Raw genomic sequence first — 21722 nt, forward strand, 5'->3', positions numbered from 1 at the left:
AAACTCAAAGCAAACCAAAACTTTTCAGGCCTCCAGTATAAGATGCAATCTCTAGACCAGTACATTATCTGGAACAGTTAGCTATCACCTTCAGGCTCCATTGTCCAAGACTTTCGTCAAAGCTTTAGGAAATACAAATGCTGAAAACAGTTCTTTTTGTTTGGTAATAACAGAAAGATGTCCTACAATTCCTGCCGCTTTGTAATCAGCTCTTTACCTCTACTAACAGGCCTCTTTTCCAAATCTTAGGAAAATTTTAAAAGCCAGTTCAGTTCTTTAGCTAGGCCTCAAGAGAAGATTTCTGTTAATCAGCAAGTCTGTACTTGTGAATTTAAAAAAAATGACTTTTGTTCATCATATTCCTCTTGCATCTGTCTACCTTATTTCCTCTTAGAGGTTGGAAATCTGCTGTTCCCTTTTTTTTTCCTTTCTTTTTGTTTTAAGTGTGAAGATTCTTGCTTCCAGCAAGCACTGGCCATGGTATGTAGACTCATCACAGTGGGGACTCTAATCAAGTCCCTGTTCATATGAAAATTAAGTGGTATCATGGAGTAGTGAACATATTGAGACAGATGTCTTAATCTCTTGGCTAATGAAAGTTTTGTGTCATTTCAGGGTTTTTTTTGTTATTATTTTGTTACTTCTGTTATTTTTACAGCTTGAAACAAAAGAACTAGTTTAATTAATCCTCTAATTAGCTTTCAAGTGTACAGAATAGTTTCTGCCCTCATATATACCCATACACACTACTTTGATCATTTATATAACTTTTCCGGAAAAAGAACACTAGTTTAGAGAAAATTTCCCTGGGACTAATGACTATGACAATGTAGCAGTCATATTAATACCCACATTACTTCAGCAAATAAGATACTAGGAGATAGTAAGTATTATTACAAGAGAAGTTGCATTCAACCTACTGAAATAAGTGCAGACAACACCTGACTTTGTTCTTAAGTTGCTGGAATGATTGAACCAAGTGAGGAAAAGTTTTGTCATTTTTTTTTCTTTCTTGACCATACTTGAGTGTATGAGTTTGCCTTAAAAGGATGAGATAAAATGCTCTGCCAACTCTTAACCTCGAAGCATCTCAGCCTTCTAGTGAGCAGTAGTGCTACTGTTCTCTTTGAAGCAGCAGCCTTCTTTGCTGCCACTGCTACATTATTTTGAACTTTGGATTTAAATACCTCAGGAGCTCTGCTTCAAAATGGAAACAACGGTGATGAGATTTAGAAGAATCATATTCAGTTTCTTACTATCTGCTGTACTGGACAAGCTGAAGTAGACAAATACCTTAGAGATTAGGAAAATGACAGTCAGTAAAAGGAGAAAGGTTGATTTCCTACAGATGAAACGAAGACCTATAGATGCACAATAAGATAAATAATCAAGCTGTGGAAGTTCTTTGACTTGGACATTTTTATTTTCTCTTTTCTGGCAAATGTACAATTGTTCACTGATCTAACTAGGATCAGTGTATGCCTTGTAGCTTTTCAAATTATGAAGTTGACTGAAGGTTCCCTACAGCCTAAAAATTACAACTGAAAGCACGGGTTTTTTAACAAACACCACATTATGCATTGACAGTGACCTTATACAGAAGACAGACATACATTATTCCCAGGCAGGGAGATATTAGGTGAAGTTGAGTTCGATCAAGTGGCTTGGTGGAAGAGAAAGTACTCACGCTGTCTTTGCCTTCTCATTCACAGTACATTTCTAGAATGACATTTCAATGTTCTTAAAAAAGACTTCTTGGAATAGAGGTACTTGATTTCACCTACTGGGTCAAACCTCTGCTAAAATAAGAGATCATGTAGTACTCTTTCAGAATTTTATCATGTTTTCTCCAGCATCTAAAGGGACCAATCAAGCACCTAATGCTTTTAATTTTCTTCTGATTTCCAGTGTGCCTTTTTTCACATTAAAGTATTTCCATTTTTTCTTACGTCTCTCTTAGAAAATTCTTTACTTTCACATCAGTTCTCCATAGTGTATTTATATACACACATATAGCCTCTTATATTTAGCCTTTGCTAAATAAATCAGGTCCTACTGGTCTGCTCTCTTACAGCAAAATCACCATCAGCCTAATCATTCTAGTAGCCCTCATATTCAAAGAATTGAAGAAATAAAAAGAACTGACCATAAAGACACACAGTAAGTACGCAGGAGGTCTCACCAGGACCCTGTACAATAGCGTGAATGCTTTGTTTCCTTTGTAGGACACCTTCCCGATTCATCGAAGAACCACAGCTGCTTTTTTTCATTGGCAACTGTCATCTGGACTTCCACAACCAGAAACTTTTCTGACACTTCTAGCTGACTGGATTCCAGATTCTAGTAGAATCTGTTGTCATTAGTCCTCAGTCCTGCATGCCTGCCTGATTTTGCAACTTACACTACATTTAATGGTTATCCATATCTATTCCTCTAATCCTCACGGTCATTCATCTTCTCCCAGATATCTTGATCCTCTTCATCACGTATGATTATCAGCCACATCATCAGAGTTCAATTAACATACATTCCCATTTTTTGCGGAATGTTATTAATTAAAATATTACATAAGATCTGTCTCCTCACAAAAGTCTGCTAATAATTTCCTTACAGCCCAAGAATACCCTTTTTCTTAACAAACTGTAATAGATCAGTTCGGAGAGGAACCTCACGAGTTCAACAAAGGCAAGTGTAGGGTCCTGCACCTAGAGAGGAATATCCCCATGCACCAGTACAGGCTAGGGGTTGACCTGCTGGAAAGCAGCTCTGTGAAGAAAGACCTGGGAGTTCTGGTGGACAAGTTCACCACGAGCCAGCAATGTGCCCTTGTGGCCAAGAAAGCCGACAGTATCCTGGAATGCATTAGGAAGAGTGTGGCCAGCAGGTCAAGGGAGGTTATCCTCCCTCTCTACACAGCCCTAGTGAGGGCAAACCTGGAGTACTGTGTCCAGTTCTGGGCCTCCCAGTTCAAGAAAGATAAGGAACTACTGGAGAGAGTCCAGTGGAGGGCTAGAAAGATGGTCAGAGGACTGGAGCATCTCTCTTATGAGGAGAGGCTGAGGGAGCTGGGTCTGTTTAGTCTGGAGAAGAGAATACTGAGGGGGGATCTTATCAATACTTACAAATAACTTAGGGGCAGGTGTCAAGAGGATGGGGCCAGACTCTTCTCAGTGGTACCTAGTGACAGGAGAAGGGGCAACAGGCACAAAACCTTCCATCTCAATATGAGGAAAAACTTCTTTACTTTGAGGGTGTCCTGGTTTGGCCTAAACCAGGCCGATTTTCCTTTCAGTGATTTTTACTTTCAGCTAAGTCTCCTCTAACTTTCTGAAACTAACTACATGTTTTGCAGACAGTGTCTGCTTCCAGGACTGATAACGCTCGAAGTTTGTAGTTATCGCTGCGGCACCGGTAGGGATGTTGTGCAGTAAGGCTCTTGCTGTACTTAGTCTTAGAGAAACCAAGGTCACTGCTGAATTCCTCACTGCTTATGAGTGAAGAGCCGAAGGGGGGTTGCAGCTGCAGGGGGAAGCAGACAGGGCAGGTGACCCAAAATTGACCAACGAGGGTATTCCATCCCATACACGTTATTCTCGGTATAAAGCGGGGGGATCACGAGGGTCTCGGCCTCTTTTCTGCTATGGCCGGTGTCCAAGGAGGACTCCGACTGTTTTCCTGCTGCCTCCGATCCCAATCTGTGCATCCCTGAATCCAGCTCTCGACCGTCGCTAGGCCCAGCCTGGGCCTTCCCGGAGCCTGCCCTGCAGTGCCGGTGGTGACGTTGCCGACATCGGGGGAGCTCGATCTTGGTTTTGTATATATATTTGTATATACTTGATTATTCCAATATTATTATTATACTCTTTTTCATTATTATAGGTTTATTAAAACTGTTTTAACTTTCCAACCCGTAAGTCTCTCTCCCTTTTGCCTTTCCCTTTCCCTTCGGGTGGGGGGGGAGGGTTAACAGAGAGCGTCTGCCGCAGGTTTAATAGCTGGCCCAGCTTTAAACCGTGACAGAGGGTGACAGAGCACTGGAACAGGTTGCCCAGGGAGGTTGTGGAGTCTCCTTCTCTGGAGATATTCAAAACCCGCCTAGACAGAACCCTGTGCAACATGCTCTAGGGGATCCTGCTTTGGGAGGGGGTTGGACTAGATGATCTCCAGAGGTCCCTTCCAACCCCAACCATTCTGTGATTCTGTGATTCTCTGTGATCACCTTTAACTAGGTTCTCACTCATCTTATAATTCTTCCACTGATCTCCAGTCTTCTGCAGTCAACACACCACATACTCCTCTCAAGAGAAAAACTTGGATAATTTTGATGCTCAAATTAATGATGCAGCTTTTGTTTTGCAGAAGGACCAGTAAGCCTAGAGTGCTAATTCTGAGCTGGGTGCCACTGGGCTAACACACCGTTCTTGAAGGCAATATATTGTGGAGCACAACACAGAAGCCCTCTAGCATTTCTGCAAGGGCAGCTGTGTAATAAAAGGTGTATTTTAGAAGATAATTGTGAGTACTTTCTGTTATCTTTGTTCTTCTCTTGCTGTGCAAGCGACCATTCTGCAGGTGGCCCAGGACTCTTTCTCCCTTTTCAGAAATTCAGACTATGCTTTTATGCTGGAAGCAGCTTGAGTCTGAGATGGCTCATTGGCTTCTCTGTGTAAGCCATATCATATTCAGAATAGTCCTACGCAAACCCAGTTGGGTGTCTCTTCACTGTGCCATTGGTTCAGTTTACAGCTCAGACTTCGTGTCGAAGAAAGGCACCTAAACCCTTTGAAAATCAGACTTTGTCCTAAAAGTGATATTGTCTCACTCACACAACTCCATATTCCAGCTACTGAATTCCAGCAGACGCAAAATGGTTTTCCACACAGCTAATTGCAGTGTTTCAATGTCCACTGCCCAGTTAATTCACAATCCAGCTAAGCAGATAAATAACATAGTTGACTCTTACATTTGCTGTTTTCCAGCAATACTGTAACTCTCTTGCATTTGTTTCAATACAAAACCAAACAAACACAGTTCCTGGACCTTCAATTAAATATCCCAATTCTTTCAGAATTCTGGGACTGAAATTATCTACTCTTCCCATCTCCCAGTCTAAATTAATTTAACTCTGTGGGTTCTGCTTCCCTCTTGCCTGCAGTTATTTCCTTCTCACGCTTCTTTCCTGTTAGTGACTTCTGCCTATAACATCACTTCCAACATCCCCATCCCTACTGACAAGGGACAAAATTTTTTTGTAGTTTTGGAGCAATGTTGAGATGATAGTATTTACTCCATTATCCCATTCCAATGTCCTCGTTTTCCTTCATACTCTATTTAATCACCAAGTAATATTTTCCATTTGTTGTCATTTTTACCCTTTTGACTTTTGCACTTGACTGTAGTTGGTGATTAGTCCTTTTCCATTTCATTCCCTGAAGGCTCACTACTTTTGCCTCATAGGCTTTCTGAGACAGTTATTTGTTCAGTTGGGACAGGAAACCTTTCCCCTACTGTTTTGCTTATTTGGAATACAAGTTCAACATACTTTTACCATATCTGAGTTAAAGAAATTTCTATCCTCCTCCATAATCAAGTCCCTGATTTTCCACTTAATTTAAATTAGGGACTTGTAATCACTGTAATCTGTCTTTACCACTATGTCTCACCAAAACTAAGGCCAAAATACCATCATGTTGTTTGCCTGACTCTTCAGTAACCACTTCACAGAATAACAGGATCCTACTGTTACTTCTGTGTAAGTTTAGCTCTTGTAACAAGACAACACCCTCTATTTACCACTAACAGTTTTTCCAGAACCTTTTTTATAGAATCATAGAATGGTTTGGGTTGGAAGGGACTTTAAAGATCATTCAGTTCCAACCTCCCTGCCATGGGCAGAGACACCTTTCCACTAGACCAGGTTGCTCAAAGGGACCAGGTTGCTCAAAGATATTAGAAATAAAATTATTAGTTTTGAATTATTAGAATTAAAAATAATTGATGCCTTCATTGCATGTAATCTAGGTACTTTCCCCCAATTTCCCTTCCAGATGTTTCAACCGGTTAACAACAGACACTTTTCTTGAACCAAGTGGCCTTACAAGGCTGGTTTCGGCCAAAGAAGGGAAGCATGGCAATGCACAACCCCACAGATTTGGCAGGGAATTTCTGGAGTGCCAACGGAGCGATCCACGCGCGATACAAGCACCGCACCTCCCGGTCGGGCCGTGTTTGCAAGCTCCCTTTTCTCACAGCCACGACACTTCAGCCTCAGCGGAAACAGCTGGCAGGGAATGTCCATTAAGGGCCAGGGAGGCGGGCAGGTACCCACCTGCGGCGGGGCAGATGGAGCCCGGTTGCTCTATCCTCCTCCTCCTCCAAGCCCCGCAGAGCAGCAAAGAGGCGCCCCGCCAGCGCCACCCGAGGCCGTGAGGAGGCTCCGAGGCCGTGAGGAGGCTCGGCGGGAGCCCCACCCGCCTCACCGGCGCCCGCGGCCCCCGCCGCTCCCGCCCGCCGCGGTGCACGCTGGGCAGCGCGCCGTGGTTACTGTTGCTAGGCGGGCGGCGCGGCCGGCTGCCCTGCGCTCGGCGGGCAGCGATGGTGAAGGAAACCATCCGGGTGTACGCGCGGGTGAAGCCGCTGGACAGGCGGCGGCAGGCGGGGGTAGGACGGGGAGCGAGCTGCTGTGCTGCCGGCGGGTGGAGCGGAGCGGCTGGGGCGAGCCGCAGGGCGGCCCGCGGGCCTGCGAGCGGCGGGGCCGCCTGATGGCGGGGGGGAGCGGGCGGTGAGCGTCCCCCCCTCCCCGCCGCAGGAGGCCCTGCCGCCTTGTGAGAGCTGAGGGCTGTGTGCGTGGTCGGGTGCGGAGCGGGAAGTCACAGCCCTGTACTGTTCTCTGAAGTCTTAAGAAGTTAATAAAATCACCAAGTACGAGAGTTCGGACTGTAACTATCGGGGGAGAGGGCGAGGAACTTCTTTCCTGCCTAGTTGTTAGATAAAGGCTCCACAGGAAAAACATTTGACGCTGGTCGCTGGGTTTACGCGGTTCAACGCTGTTGGGAACTTTGGAGGGGAATGTGTAACTCCCAGCATTTAACTGTCCTGGCAAGGGATATAATGAAAGTGTTCCTCAGAAATCGTGCATTTAGGTCTCTTCATTGTCTTTTTTTAAACCAACTCTACTCATTCTGCCATAGTTTTGCCTAATACATTCTTCCAAGGTTTTTGGAAGGGGTTGCAATGGGGGCTGTGCTTTGTTTTTTGTAACAGCTCAGATATTAAAGTGGTCTAGTAAGCAAATTATGTCAGAGAGGCAATGTTTCTGTTTCAAATCTTATTACAATATTTACATGGTAACAAACAGGATAGTGTTAGTATGTAACTGTTTTGTTGTATAATATCTGAAGGAGGATCTGCTCACTTATTAAGGGCTTTTGAAGTACGCAAAACTAATCTGGTTTGCTATGTTGTTTTGACATACTGGTTAGCCATGGTACACAATGCAGTTCTGAAATTTGTGTGAAGTTTTTCTTCAGGCAGTTACAGGTGCTAAGCTTGTATAAGTGTTATTCCTAAGGGCTATGCTGTTCTATTGGTAAAATTATTTTGTTAATTCATATCCATGCTTATTAGCTTTATTCAGTTGATGACAACGAGAAATCTCTGTCCAGTCTGGAGATTATTGTACCACGCGATTTAGCAGATGGGTTCATCAATAATAAACGAGAGACCTACAAGTTCAAGTAAGTAAAAGCCTTATCTTTATATCTTCTGCCTTTGGTGATGGATATCACTGTGTAGTGATACAGATCTATAGAACCTGGAAAAGCCTATTCTTAAAATTAAGCTTTGGTATAGATAGGTTTATTTTTATACAACTCTGTTAACAAAAGGAATACTCCAGCATATTATGCTCTGCACCTGAACGAGTTTGATAGCATCTGATAAAGTTGTGGGGTTTTTTGTCTATCCATTGCAAATCATTATACATTTCTAAATCTCATCTCAAAGATTGCATCTTCATTTATTAGTTCTTCCATTTTTACAGCTTGTTTTGAATTTGCATATGAAAATTGAATGCAGGGCTGTGTGTTCTCTTGTGATCTAATAAATTGGTATAGACTGGCTAAAGATGTCTTGGTGTAAAACACTCTGTTTAGAAACTGTGTTTCAGACACAATGAAAACACAGTAAAGAAAACCAGAGATTGTTGAAAGAAACAAAACCATGGTTGTAGAATCTAAATAGTTTTTAGAAACTAAAAATAAGTACCAACAATATCAATCAAATATTTTCATCTCTTCGACAGAAACCTTGGAGGCAACATTTTAAAATTTTGATGACAAAGAAAGCTAGATGTATAACCACCTCTAATGACTAGGTTAAGATTATCTTTTTCCAAGTTGAATAATCTTCATTTTTTACAATATCAAATCAAGGAAATTTGTTGCTCTATGCTATTAAAAAAGACAAGCCCAGATAAACATCCACAGCTCAGACTGGTCATTTTACATCAGCTGAGGAAATCTGTTCTGCTTGGGAAGAGAGGAGCTGCACTCGCCAACTAGATTTATATGCAAAACTAGCTTAGGCTGCAGATGCCCAAGCCACCTGTAATGAATGCTAATATATTTTTCTGACTTTATAATTTATTAAAAAGTCTATAGAGATGGATTTTGAGAAATGCTATGCCTTATTATTCTTAAGACAATGCAAAAATAATGCTATGGAGCAAGCATTTCTTTTTTTCCTCCATAAAACTCATACTTTCATGCAGTCTGTCTATCCTGGTCACCTCAAACATTATTCTACTTTGTTCTTTCTTATATGGGAATCAAACACAATTGTTTGAATGACTTGACTGATTAAGGGTTAGCAGGATAGAATATATGCCTCTATACTTTGTGTATCACATTTGTCTGTGATGTTGTACACACCGCATAATCCCTTGCAGTCCGTGGTGCCTTTCTATATACCTGGTGTCCATAGTGCCTTTCTATATACCCTGTGAAGTTCTATGTGAATATACAGTTCCAGGTAAGAGGAACAAGACAGCAGGGCACAAGCAGTCCAGGAGACTTCTGGAGTGTATTATTGATAACTTTCTGACATAAGGTTGAAGAGCCGATCAGGGGAGAAGCTCTGCTGTAACTCATATTTGCAAACATGGAAGAGTTATCAGGGATGTGAAACCTGGGGGTAGTCTTGGCTGCAGTGGCCATGAGATAGTGAAATTCAGGATCCTGAGAGAAGGGAGCAAGGCAAAAAGCAGGATCACAACCCTGAACTTAGGAGAGCAGACTTTGGCCCTGCAGGGCCTGCTTGAAAAAATCCTGTGAGACACACACCTGGAGAGAAGTCCAGGAGAGATGGCTGATTTTCAAGGATCACCTCCTCCAAGCTCAAGAACAGTCCATCCTTATAAGCAGGAAATGATGAAAAGGCAGCAGGAGGCCTGTGTGGATGAGCAAGCAGCTTCTGACTAAAAGCAAACATAAAAAGCAAGTGTACAAGAGATGGGAGCAGGGTCAGGTGACCCAGGAAGGCTGTCTGAAGAGTGGGATCAGGAAAGCCTAGATAAGTGCACAGTGAGGGGTGCTGAAAATGAGCTGAGCTGCTGGGCTCAGAGGGTTGTCATCAGGGGCACAAAGTCTAGCTGGAGGCCAGTCACTGGTGGTGTAATCAATACCACAATCCAATACAGTTTAGCATTAATGACCTGGGTGATGGGACCGAGTGAAGCTTCAGCAAGTTCACAGACAATATGAAATTGGGGGGGTATGGTTGGCACACCAGATAGTTGTGCTGCCATTCAGAGGGACCTCAAGAGACTGGAGAAATGGGCCAATAGGAATCTCATGATGTTCAACAAAGTGAAATGCCAAGTCCTACTCCTGGTGAATAACAACCAGGACAGGCTCAGGGTTGACTGAAAGCAGGTTTGCAGAAAAGTCCTGGTAGACAAAATGTTGAACATGAGTCAGCAATACACCATTTGTAGCAAAGAAGGCAAACAGCCTTCAGGCTGCATTAGGCAGGGCGTTGCCAGCAGGTCAAGGGAGTTGATCCTTCCCTACTAGTCACCACCAGTGAGATCACATCTGGACTTCTGTGTCCAGTTCTGGGCTCCAGCAAAAGGACATAAAGATGATTAAGGGACTGGAGCATCTGACACATGAGAAGAGGCTGAGCGACCTGGGACTGTTTATCATGGAGAAGAGAATGCTCAGGGGAATCTTATCAATGTGCATAAACACCTGATGGGGAGGTGGGGGAATGAAGAAGATGGAGCCAGATGTTTCTCAGTGGTGCCCAGTACCAGGACAAGAGTTGATGGGCACAAACTGAAATACAGGAAATATCAAAAAATCTTTTTTACTGTGGGGTGATCAAATACTGCAACAGGTTGCCCAGAGAGGGTGTGGAGATACTCAAAACCTGACTGTACAGACCCCTGCTCTAGCTGACCCTCCTTTGAGCAGGGGGATTGGAGCAGATGGTCCCTTCCAACCTGAAGTATTCTTTGATTCTGGAAGACAACTGCAGATATTTTATATAGCAAGTGACAAAACTTAGATTGTACTAAATATCTCCTTGTGACTTACAGTAACTGTGCAGCAAGATGAAGGAAGTAGTTACGAAGAAATGTGAGCCTGGCTATACTGGTGGGATGCTGTATTTGGTTATAGTGTAATCTATTTATCCAGGTTTCAGTGTGGTGCCAGTTACAAACACTGATTCTCTTGACAGATTTAAAATACAGTTTCTTTTTTTTCTAAGCCACATCATTTTATCAGAGGATTTTATTGTACAGATCTTGTCAAAGCAGCAGTGTGTACAGCCTATTTATGTACAATAGCACAACAGCACGCTGTGGTTAAGACTACAGGGAAAACATTGTACTAAGTTATGTAAGCCTAATGATGTAAACATTGACTATTACAAACACAAACAAAAATGTATGAATCAAGTAGTGTTTTAAGACTCTGAGCAATTATTATTTGCTTGATATTTTCAGATTTCAGAAAATTTTTGATCAAGAGGCAAAACAAGATGTGGTTTTTGACAGCATTGCCAAGCCAGTAGCAGAATGGTACGTTGTTGATCTTGCGAGTAATCGGGGTAACACAGGGTCAAAATAGCTTTCATTGTGTTACTTGGAGAAGAGCTGGCAAGTGTTTGTCTCACTGTTGTAAAAGTGGATTGATGTTTTAATTTCTAAATACTGACATGTCTGAACCTAGGAGATACGCAACAATCCCCTGAGAATATTATGTATGGTAAGATTCCATTATTAACTCCTAAAATAGCACTGCTACTCTTGCCCCTTTTGTTGCATAGGCATAGAAATACATGTCCAGTTAGTTTTTTGTCTATAATACAAGCTCACTTCATTGTATTAGAAAAGTATTCCCTATATAGTTCCATAAAGGGTTAAACCTAGTGAAAAGCTTATCCCCCTGTTTAGTTTTCGTCAAGTTAGGGACACTCATGAACTAATACATGTGGACATAGTCTCAAATTTTGCCATCATTATTTTTGTCTTAATGTGTAGGGCAGTGATTTTGGCCTCCTTGTTTTTGTTTTCTGCCTCCATATAATAACCAAACAATTATCATATTTTAGAGTTTGCAAAGGCAAGCATTTAAGAGTGATGTAGAAGCCTTCTTCATTCATTGTGTGAATTGAATGCTGCTCTGAACCAGGTGGATTTTCCAATATGCTGTTCTCTTTGCTCAGCTTATGCCCACATTGCTGAAGTTAGTACTGGTTTTAGTGGAGGAGAAAATCCCACACTGGAGGAAGAATTTCTGCATAATGTTTGTTTGTTTATCAAACTTACTGCTCAGAATCCAAACTTGTAGTGAGTTGGGAAGTATTACTTTAGGTACCAACTTTTCTCATTCATTGTTTGACCCATCTGTTGGTTTAGGCTGTGATTCTGCAGGTTATTCTTTAGCCTATTGCACTGCCACATATTTTGCACTGTAGGAAAACAGACATCCTCAGTTGGTCTTTCTCAAATTGTTACTTGGAAGTAAAAAGACACCTAGCTCTTTACAATTTCATTTTGTTGATTTTCCCCTCTATTTTCTTTTTAAAAGTCTCACATAAAGCAGGAGGGTAATTGACAGTGAAAATGAAGAGCCAGTGAATTTCAAACTTCACTAGAATAAGTTAAATATGCTTTTTAAAAAATGTTGTTATATTTTTCTTTCACACAAAAGGAATTTCTTTGCTTATCTGTCTTTATAACGCATAGCTTCAAGTTAATTCATTTACTTTAAATATTTCTGAGTTTAATGGTGACTGCAGACAAAACCTTCTGTTTCTTATTTGACTGTGTATGGAAAGAGAAGAGTTAAAACTCTCGTAGTTACATGCTGTGGATTGAATTATCCTCAATAAAAACTCAGGGTATCAAAGCTAACTAGCAACAGCCTGACTGATTTTTTCCCTTTGCAATGTTTTGCTACATTATGGAAAGGTTTTCCAGTTGAATAATTTACCTATACAATACTCTAATAAAGAGGAAGTGGTATTGTTTTCCTTTGTTTCAGTGTTGGCTGATACAAGATTTTTATACATTGATTTGTTTCATTATGTAGAGTTTAGTTTTGGTTTTTAGAGATTTTTAAGTACTTAAATGCAATTAAAATCAGTGGTGTTTAGGCATACAATTGTCTCTAAATAGCTGAGTCTTTAAGGCTAAAATTGATTTATAAAATCATTCTTAACTGAATCAAGACTATTTTCACTCCAAGTGTTATAACGTGTTAAAGCTTGTATTTTAATTGATGTTTCTATTGTTACTGATAATATTGAAGGATAATTTTGCTTGTGTTTATATAGTAGAGTAGGCAATACTTGAAGTATGTTCCTGCTTCTCATCCTCTGCCTTCATTTTTATCTTTTCTTAGGCAAAAATATGTATTTCAAAATGTCTTCATAGTCATGAGGTTCCTTGGCTAATGGAGTCCTCAACAGTGCCTGAAATTTATCTCAACCTGTAGTTAATGACTCAATTTTCCTTTCCATTGTGGGACAATAAGAATTGCCCTGTTACTCTGAAAGACCACAGTCTTTCATAGCAAAATGTTCTTCACTATTTGTTTCTTTCTAAGTCAGTGTTCTCTTGCAGGGAAAAACTGTTGAAAATGCACTCATTTCTGCTGTTGGAGTCACTTTACTAAGGGAACAGTTCTTGTCTGTGTGTTGCCAGGGAAAAGAAAGTGGCAGGAAGGTATCAATGAAATAGTTCAGTAACATTCTGAGGCTCTTTGCCATGCATGCTTACAGTCATGAGAAAATTCTGTTAGATTTGAATGCTCAAAAACAAAATCTTGGGCATTGTTTAAACTAAAAACAGCAATGCAGTGTTCTGGATTCTAAAATCTTTCTAGTTTGTTCTTGGATGGATGGAAATTGGATGCAACTTTCTTTTTGTCTTTTTCTTTTTAAGTGTGCTTTCTTTGATGTTGGGCCACTACTTTCCTCTCATTAAGTCCAGTTACATTGTCATCTTGTCTGTGGTTTCAGAGGCACCAGACATTAGTTCATTTAATTTCTTCAGTCCAGAGTGCAAGCCTCTGCAAACCATTATAAGCATGTGATTTGCTTGATTTTTTTTTTTTTTTTTTTTTATTATTTTGTTAATGCTTGAATCATCTCTTGCTTGGTTGCTTTTTGTTTGTGCTTTCCTCTTTTCCTTTTCATTTTAAATATATATTATTGATATTTTTTTTTTGTACAGAGCCAACTTGATCTTTAAGAAGCAGCACTAACTCTATTACTCTATCAAAAATAGAGAAAATAACATCCTTCTTTTACAGTTTGCTAACAATTAAGCATGCTTTAGTCTTACAATAGAACAAGGTTACTCTTAGGATGCTTCAAATGTTAGTATAATGATGACGAACGCAACCAGAAATTAAGTAGAAAATCTTAGTGCTTTGGAAATAGTTTTGTTTTCAGTTCCAATATGGCCAATGTTTTGTCTTGATTTATTAAAGAATAACATTGAAAATGGTTTCTCTTCAGATGTATCATGCAAATAAGAAACAGCTCAGCTTTATAAACCTAATGGCAATCACCTATCTTTTTTTGAAAGATCTGATAGACTTCAGGATAATACTCCCATTGCCACAGATGTTGGTTTCTTCTCGTGTGCTGTGTTTATCCTAAGGATTAGCATCTGTAATATACAAACTACTTCCCTTTACTCTTTTCTGTTTTTTTATGCTGCTTATTCTTACAGAAAATGTAGTCAAAATATTTTGCAGAACAGCATCATTATAATGTTGACTATATTTTGTAACATCCCTCTTTCCAGTTTTTGAAAATATTTCACCAGTAATTGAAAATGTTTGGAAAACATATTTACATTATTAGATTGCCTTGTAATACAAAGCCACAGGATGTAGCCTAAACATCATAATAGGACATTTCTAGCTTTACTGAATGTGCTCACAGAAATCCAGTGACCATCCTTTGCTTTTCTGCTATTATTTTTTTTTCTTCCTGTTTAAGTCTGTGAATAAGATGACATAATAAAAGTATTTGGACCTGCTGTTTTGTGGTTTGTTTGGGTTTTTTTGTGTTTTTTTTTTCCCCTCTCACTAACAACTCAGGGATTTGTATTTTACTATGTATTCAAGGAAAATATCTACAAGTTTCTTCAAACTAGTGATATTTCAGTAGTTTGTAAAGGGATACTAATTTTCTCTCAAGTTGTTCTCTCCTATTGACCGTCTAAGCTAGAGTAAGGCTGAATGTGCTTTACTTTCACTGACTTTGATAGGATTATGGATTAATAATTGCTCTGAAATTTGAACCATTAGATAAGAATTGCTTGAAACATAAAACCTGACTTAGTTTACAAGTTTTTGTAATAAATAAAATAATCCTAAAAAGATCCTAAACAAATTATGACCTCTGTTTTTGAACATCAGAGAGTAATAGAAATGGAGGATTCTTAAAAGCTTTAGGTTCTTATTTCAGAAGTTTTTATGGTTCTTCATTACTTTTAAAGCTGATTATTAGGGACAGATAAACTCTGGCTTCTGTATTTATCTTTGTGTCACTTTTCTGCAGTGCTTGTTGTGGAGTTCTAAATACATTTAGATATTTTTAGTTAAAATAAGAAATTCTATTATGCCTTTTTTTTTTTTTAGGAAAGCCCTTTTGAAATTTCTAAGGAAACTTACTTGCACTAAGCTCTCAAAACCAGTGTTACATGCACATTTGGAAATTGGTGGTGTTTTTGAAAGATGAGGTGTTACCAAATTAGATTTGTTCCATAAATCTGGCAAAGACATAAAGAAAAAATGTCATACTGAGATACTTTGTTTATTTTAATTAAAAGAAACTTTAATCTGAGCTCCAAGTGATAGAAGATACCTAAATACTGAGTCTCTGTAAAGATAAATTTGCCCTGAAAACTTGTTTTCCAGATCCTGCAAATGAAGTTCTTCCTTCTTTTTATCTTAAATATCATGTCTGGGGGCTGGTTTTGCCAGGACTGTGTTGAATTTTTTTTTTTAATAAAATAACTATGAATTAAGGTTTTCTGACATAGAAAGAAGTGAAGGACATTGGTAAAATATTTCAGGTCAGCAAGAATTGAGGTGAGGAGAGGGCTGGCAGTATCACAAGATCAAAGATATTGGTGTTCTCTGCTTTTTTCAGTAGTGTAGTATTTTAATAGTTATTGAATATTTGTTCCAACCACATGCCTTTATGTTGCCAATCATTTAAAATGAGGATGTCAGAAGTCAGGTTAAAATAATACTATGAAGCTTAAATAAGCTAACAAAATCAAAGTAATTAATTTTTAAAGATTAAATTTATTTCTTGTTCCCAGGATTTTCTCCTATCTACATATAAACACTCACAGAATTTAGTCCTTAATTAATAACGCCTTTTTATTCTTTAAACATTTAGACATGTTTTATTTATTCATATTATAAACTTAGTAAAATCCTTTCACTTTGAACTTTTTCATTTTGAAACAAAACAATAATAAAAATTACTGATGGCTTAAATGCATCTACTTAAATGATCTTTTTAATCCTTTTGAAGACTGAGAAGTGGGCCTTGCAATAGGAATTAAGTGTTAGAGCAGCAAATCTTTTTGCTTAGACTTCATATTCGTCATTGCAGTGATGGCTTTTGGTGTTCTGGGTAAGCTTCATTTACCAATTGTTAAGACAAGATTTTTACATTTGTCTGTAATACAGTGTTAAAAACTTGAGAATAAGGTTGTTACTATTTCTTTGTCTCTTTCATAATGAAGTTTGGAGTAACACAAAAGGAATAAGAGCATTCTGACTTCCCTGAGGAAGACAGTCATATTGGTGGTTATAAAACTGATGCATTGAGACTAGTCTGAAATAGAGAAGAGTTTGTAGCAGTTCGTGGCATGTTTTCAGGGACTGATAAGGGCTGTTTACTTTTTCCTCCTTCTGCTGATGATTCTATGTTAATTATGCCTACCGCTAACAAATTAGAATAATTAAGTGAGAAGGGATGTCTGTAGGTCATCTGGTCCAACCTCCTGAGCAAAGCAGGTCTAGCTTCAAGGTTAGATCAGGTTGCTCAGACCCTTGTCCAGTAGAGCTTTGAAAATGTCCAAAGATGGGGATCCCACAACCAATCTAGGCACCTGTTCCATGGCTAACTACTGTCACTGTGAATAACATTTTCCTTATACCCACTTAGAATTTTCCCTCTGGCAACTTGTGACCCCTGCCTCTTGTCCTGCCACTATCAGCCTCTCAGAAGAGTCTGAGTCCATCTCTCTAATGATGCGTTGCATAATGGAAGGTGGTAATTAGGTACATGTGTAGCTTCCTCTTCTCCAGGTTGATAGAAAACAGCTCCCTTGGCTTCCCCTTGTGTGTGATATGCTCCAGCCCAAACTAACTTGTTTCTGTCAGGCTCACTCCGCTTTCTTTATAGCATCCTTCTTCTACTGGGGAGTCCAAAACTGGACACAGAACCCAAGGGGGAGAGTTTGTTTTATTTTTTTTGTAAATTTTGATAGTAACTGTTCTGTTTGCTTCAGCAAAAACGGCGTAGCAGCAGAAGGAAGCAAAGTTCTTCGTTATACTTAGGCACAAGCCTGCCTGAAGTCTCATTAACAATGAGCACAGAAATAAATGAAAAGTTCTTTGTCCATAAACTTTAAATAGAACAGATGATCTTCACTGGAAATTAAAACAAAATGTAGTCAGAAAAACCAACCACAATAAAACAACCTCAGTCTGCTTTCAACCTCTGTCTGCTGTCACTGGGCTTTATACCACTATTTATATTGTCTCAGATATTCAAGGACAAAGTACTGAATGGTATTTTAAACTGTAGTAACTACCCATAAATTGTCTAGCTCTCACTTGAGTAATTTCTCACTTGAGGAATGTTAAGCAGTTGTAAACATAACGTATCTATCAATTTAAGTAGAATTACTTGCATGAGTTAGACTTCTGTATCACACCCTTTATTTAGGAATTGGACATCTTTCAGACATGAGGCAAGTCAGTTGGGTGACTGAAAATGCCAGTACACAACTCTGTAAGAGCCATTTATTTAGATAGGGATCTAAAATGAATTTTTAAATGAAAAGTTAATTTCTCACTGTGAATGTTTTTAAAAGCCACTAATTATGAGTAAGTTAGAAAGTGCAAGTTAACTGATAACTGAGTAAGAAAATTTGAGGGGAAAAAGCCACATGGCCGTGCTGTCCTTTAACTACCATCATATATAAGTCCATACTAGAAAGAATTGTCCTGTGCCTGATAATTAATACAAAGTTGTACTGACAGCTTTTGCTTAGCAAGATTATAAGGGAAGAGGCAGGGTCTTTCTAATGTAACCAAAAAACCAATAATCCACTGAAGCTCTGAGCCCAGTCTTGTTTTCCCCCAGTTATGTTGGTGAGTTTAATAAAAGATGCTGCCTCTCTCTAAATACCAGTTTTTTCTTATACTTTTAGACCATGATAGTTGCAGCTACACTGCTACAGCATTTGTTTATTCTTCCTCAGCGTTACTGGCTAAGTCCTTATATGTAATGACCGTTTCTTATTAACACCTTTTTTTCTCTGGATTCTGAGAAATTTTTTATTACTGTCTTACCACTGATAACGGAACTTTTAAAATATTGAACTCTTGCTATTTTGATCAAGGGTTGATTTTTATTTTTTTTAACCAGTTTCTCAAAGTCCAAAGGGCAGAAGAGAAAACATGTTATAAAACGTTTTTCATAAAGCCAGAATTTATTTTCTGAGCATCATCATTCATAAACTTTTGTATAACAGTACTTGGGTTATGAAACAGTTTTAAGGTTGTGCTGAAAGTGGGCTAATTAAGGACTGTTTACTTCAGCTTGCTGCTTTTTTATTACATCTCTTCTGCAAAACGAGCAGTATTAATATTAGGAGTATTCCAAGTTAATTGGAAAAAATAATTTGTAGAATGTATGTTGGGAGTTTATAAAGTATTAGAAGTACATTTGATACAGACAGATATGTTTAAATACTGTAGTGCGTTTAAGCATTTATACCAGCAAAAAATCTGCATCAAATTGTCCCATGCTTTGGATCCCACCTAAAATTAAGTGAGATTATTGGAAAGGTGGTCATTGACTTGAATAAGATTTGGATCGTGGTCTTACTTAATGATACTTTGCAGGTGGAGAACTCTTTCTCAGTGTGTTTTCTAAGCCTCTGCTGGTTATTTCAATATTCTTGTTAGAAAAATACTGCAACTATTGAATTTGTCTCAAAGATTGTCATTGGGGGAGATATTTTTGTAGCCTGTGTCATAGCTAGGAGGAAAAACTTGAAAATTTTTGGTTTGTCCCATCACGTCATGCTAAGTTATGTTGCTGTCGTAATATATGGTTAGGTTTATATAGCAGTATGATCAAATTAATCTCCTTAGTCAGTTGTGTGCACAAACTCTCTCTCACTTGGAAAAGGTGTGCTTTCAATTCTATGCAATAAAGAGGATGTATTCAATACTTTTTTTGTGTTTAAAAAATGTTGCTGATTCACTTTGTAAGGTCAAGCATAAGCTGTTGTGTTTCTGAAAACAAGCAATATTTTTTCAGTGCTTAACCAGAAAAAAAGCATTCAGTTCTTTGAGAAAAATGTAAGAACAGATCTAGCCTTTTTCTGTGTTAAAATTATCTTGAAGTGGGCATCTAATTAGATTAGATAGAAAGGATAAGAAGATTTAGGACTGTAATAAAACAATACTTATTCATTGATTAGGAGTTGTTTGCCTGCAATTAATGTTATTATTTCATTAAAATTTATATTAGCTGTTGTTAACATTTTCTTGTTGGTTTATGAATTTTTCCTTTTCAGTTTTTTTTTTTCCCCCCTCTGTCTTATTCTGACTTCCACCAGGGGAAACCTTTATGGTATAATTTTAGGTTGTTTAATGATACCAACTTTTCTAACAGCTGTTTATTACATAAGTACTTGTTGATTAATTCAGAATACTTAGCAGGTAACCATGATGTTTCCTCACCAAAATTTTGCTTTAAATTGACTTTTCTTACAGTCATTAAAAACAAGAAGACTAAAATTTATCATCCAACTCACCTTTACATACAGCATACATATGTAAATATAGTCACATAGACATATATGTTTCAACTTCAAATTACTATATCCAGCAAACATTACAATTTTTTCATTGTATACAGCTTTGTGATATGTGAATCTTCATATGGTTTGACCAGACGCATTTTCACTGAAACACAAAAATAGATATACAATTAAAAATATATATATTTACCAAGTACTGGCACTATTATTAAATATGCCACAAAATCTGGGAAATCCTAATATTCTGGCATCATGAGTTAAATCTAAAATACTAAGATTCAATTTGTTCAGTTCTTCTGATCCATTTGAATTTGCAGAGTGTGACCTTTTTGGGCCTTTCTTGGCAGTCATGTAACCAAGATCTCCTACATGTTAATAACAGGATGTGAAGACAGCTCAGTATATTAAATGAGATTGAAATATGATTGTTTGCAGAACTACTATATGTCTGTTTTCCCAGGAATGTCATCTTTTTCTGGAAAGCTTGTCTTCACAGAATTTGAGGACTTGGGCAATTTTTTTGAGATGTCTTTACTTGTAGAAATTCAGGTCAATGACACTTGTCCATATTCAATGGATTTTGTCGTTCACAGGTATGAAGTCCAACATGTCGCACTTACTGCTCATGCACATGACAACTTAGGTTTTTCCTTTACACATTTAAGTTGGCCCATATTTTCCAAATAGGAACATGGCATACCTGGTTGTAAAGCAGTAGAAGCAAAGCTGAAACAACAAATTATTTGTTGAAAACTGACATTTTTATATCTATTTTTCTGTATTTGGTTTAAAGCTAACCCTAAATATTTTTGTGTGTAAAATTGATACGCATTTTACTATGTAAGGTTTGCTTTATGTGGCTTGTGATGAATAGCACTTTCTCTTCTTTTTGTAAGAGCTAAGTCCATCACAAAGTGTTACAAATATATGCCTGCATGTTTTAGCGTGTAAAGAAAATAAACTCTCCAAATTTACTAACACATTGAAACAAATGTACAAATTTGGACAAGTTTTAGCCATTGTATTTTAAAAACTTATTTTTCTCTGTAGTAGGCTTTATAGTTTTTAAAAAAGGCGGCCCTCCAGGAACTCTGACAATCATAACAGGAGTAACTCTGCTAAAATATATCAGAGACAGATTTCTCCAGCAACATTTTAGCTATTCTGTCTGGAAGTAGTCCATGAACTTCTGAACAGGGAGTGATATAACTTTGCATAAGTTCATGAAAGATTCTTTCAGCAAAGCTTCTCCTTGGATTATGTGTCTTTGATGTGTTTTGTTTGAAGTAGTAAAGAGAGAATTTATTCAACAAAATGTCTGCTTAACCATGCTGAAACTCAGCTTCTTGGGAGAACAGCAAAATGTGAAGTTCTGGATATTCTGATAACACCGAGGAGGCACGACTGAAAATATCCCTTTAGTGTATGATTTATATGTATGTATATTTTAAAGTCTTCACAAGACTACCATCAATAACCATGTCAACCTGTGTACTTTAAAATACCAAGTTTAACAAGGGTTTGGGATTTTTGATCAGAGAATTTGACAAGTAAAGATGCAGACTTTGCCTGGGTGAACTGACAATCTTCCAAAGGAGATTTTGCAGAATAGGCAGAAAAGAGCTGCTGATTCTCTACTGCCTTTCCCAGTAGAGAATTAGTTCCACTACTCTTAGGAACAGCTTTAGTTTGCAGATGAGAATCTTCAAGGATCCTTTTGGTGGATGCTGTTTAGAAAATACACTCTTCTTTTCATCTCATAGTTGGTGATGCCAACTTTTTTAGGTACCTGTCCAGTTTCATGGGAATAAAATTTAAAGAATCACTTTTCTATTAGGTTTTGTTTCAGTTTGTGGCTGGCTGTGGTATGGTGATCAGGGCCATTAGCAGTTAAATCCAGGGCAGCTGACCCAGGCTGGCCCACAGGTGTGTTCTATATCGTTAATGTCAGGTTCACTATAAATGGGAAAGCTTGCTGGGGGGTGGGGGAGGGACTCTTTGCTCTGTTTTTTAATCATATCCTTCTTTCTCCTTCTCCTCAATGATTTCTGTCCCTGGAGTGACTTGTCACCACTCTGTGGGCTGAGTATGACTTTGTGTCTTTTTTGTATTA

The 21722-nt window shown here is 38.4% G+C and overlaps 1 protein-coding gene across 1 annotated transcript in view; it reads left to right on the forward strand.

Moving 5' to 3' along the window:
* Positions 1-6594: 6594 nt before the first annotated feature.
* KIF6 (kinesin family member 6) overlaps positions 6595-21722 on the forward strand; it is a 165257-nt gene continuing 150129 nt past the window's right edge. The window contains exons 1-3 of the mRNA XM_068400006.1: positions 6595-6660; positions 7627-7736; positions 11012-11086. Of these exons, the coding sequence (XP_068256107.1) occupies positions 6595-6660; positions 7627-7736; positions 11012-11086 (251 nt within the window). The remainder of the gene's footprint in view (positions 6661-7626; positions 7737-11011; positions 11087-21722) is intronic.

The sequence above is a fragment of the Nyctibius grandis genome, chromosome 1 (assembly GCF_013368605.1).
Source record: "Nyctibius grandis isolate bNycGra1 chromosome 1, bNycGra1.pri, whole genome shotgun sequence".
In the NCBI taxonomy this organism is placed as follows: Eukaryota; Metazoa; Chordata; class Aves; order Nyctibiiformes; family Nyctibiidae; genus Nyctibius; species Nyctibius grandis.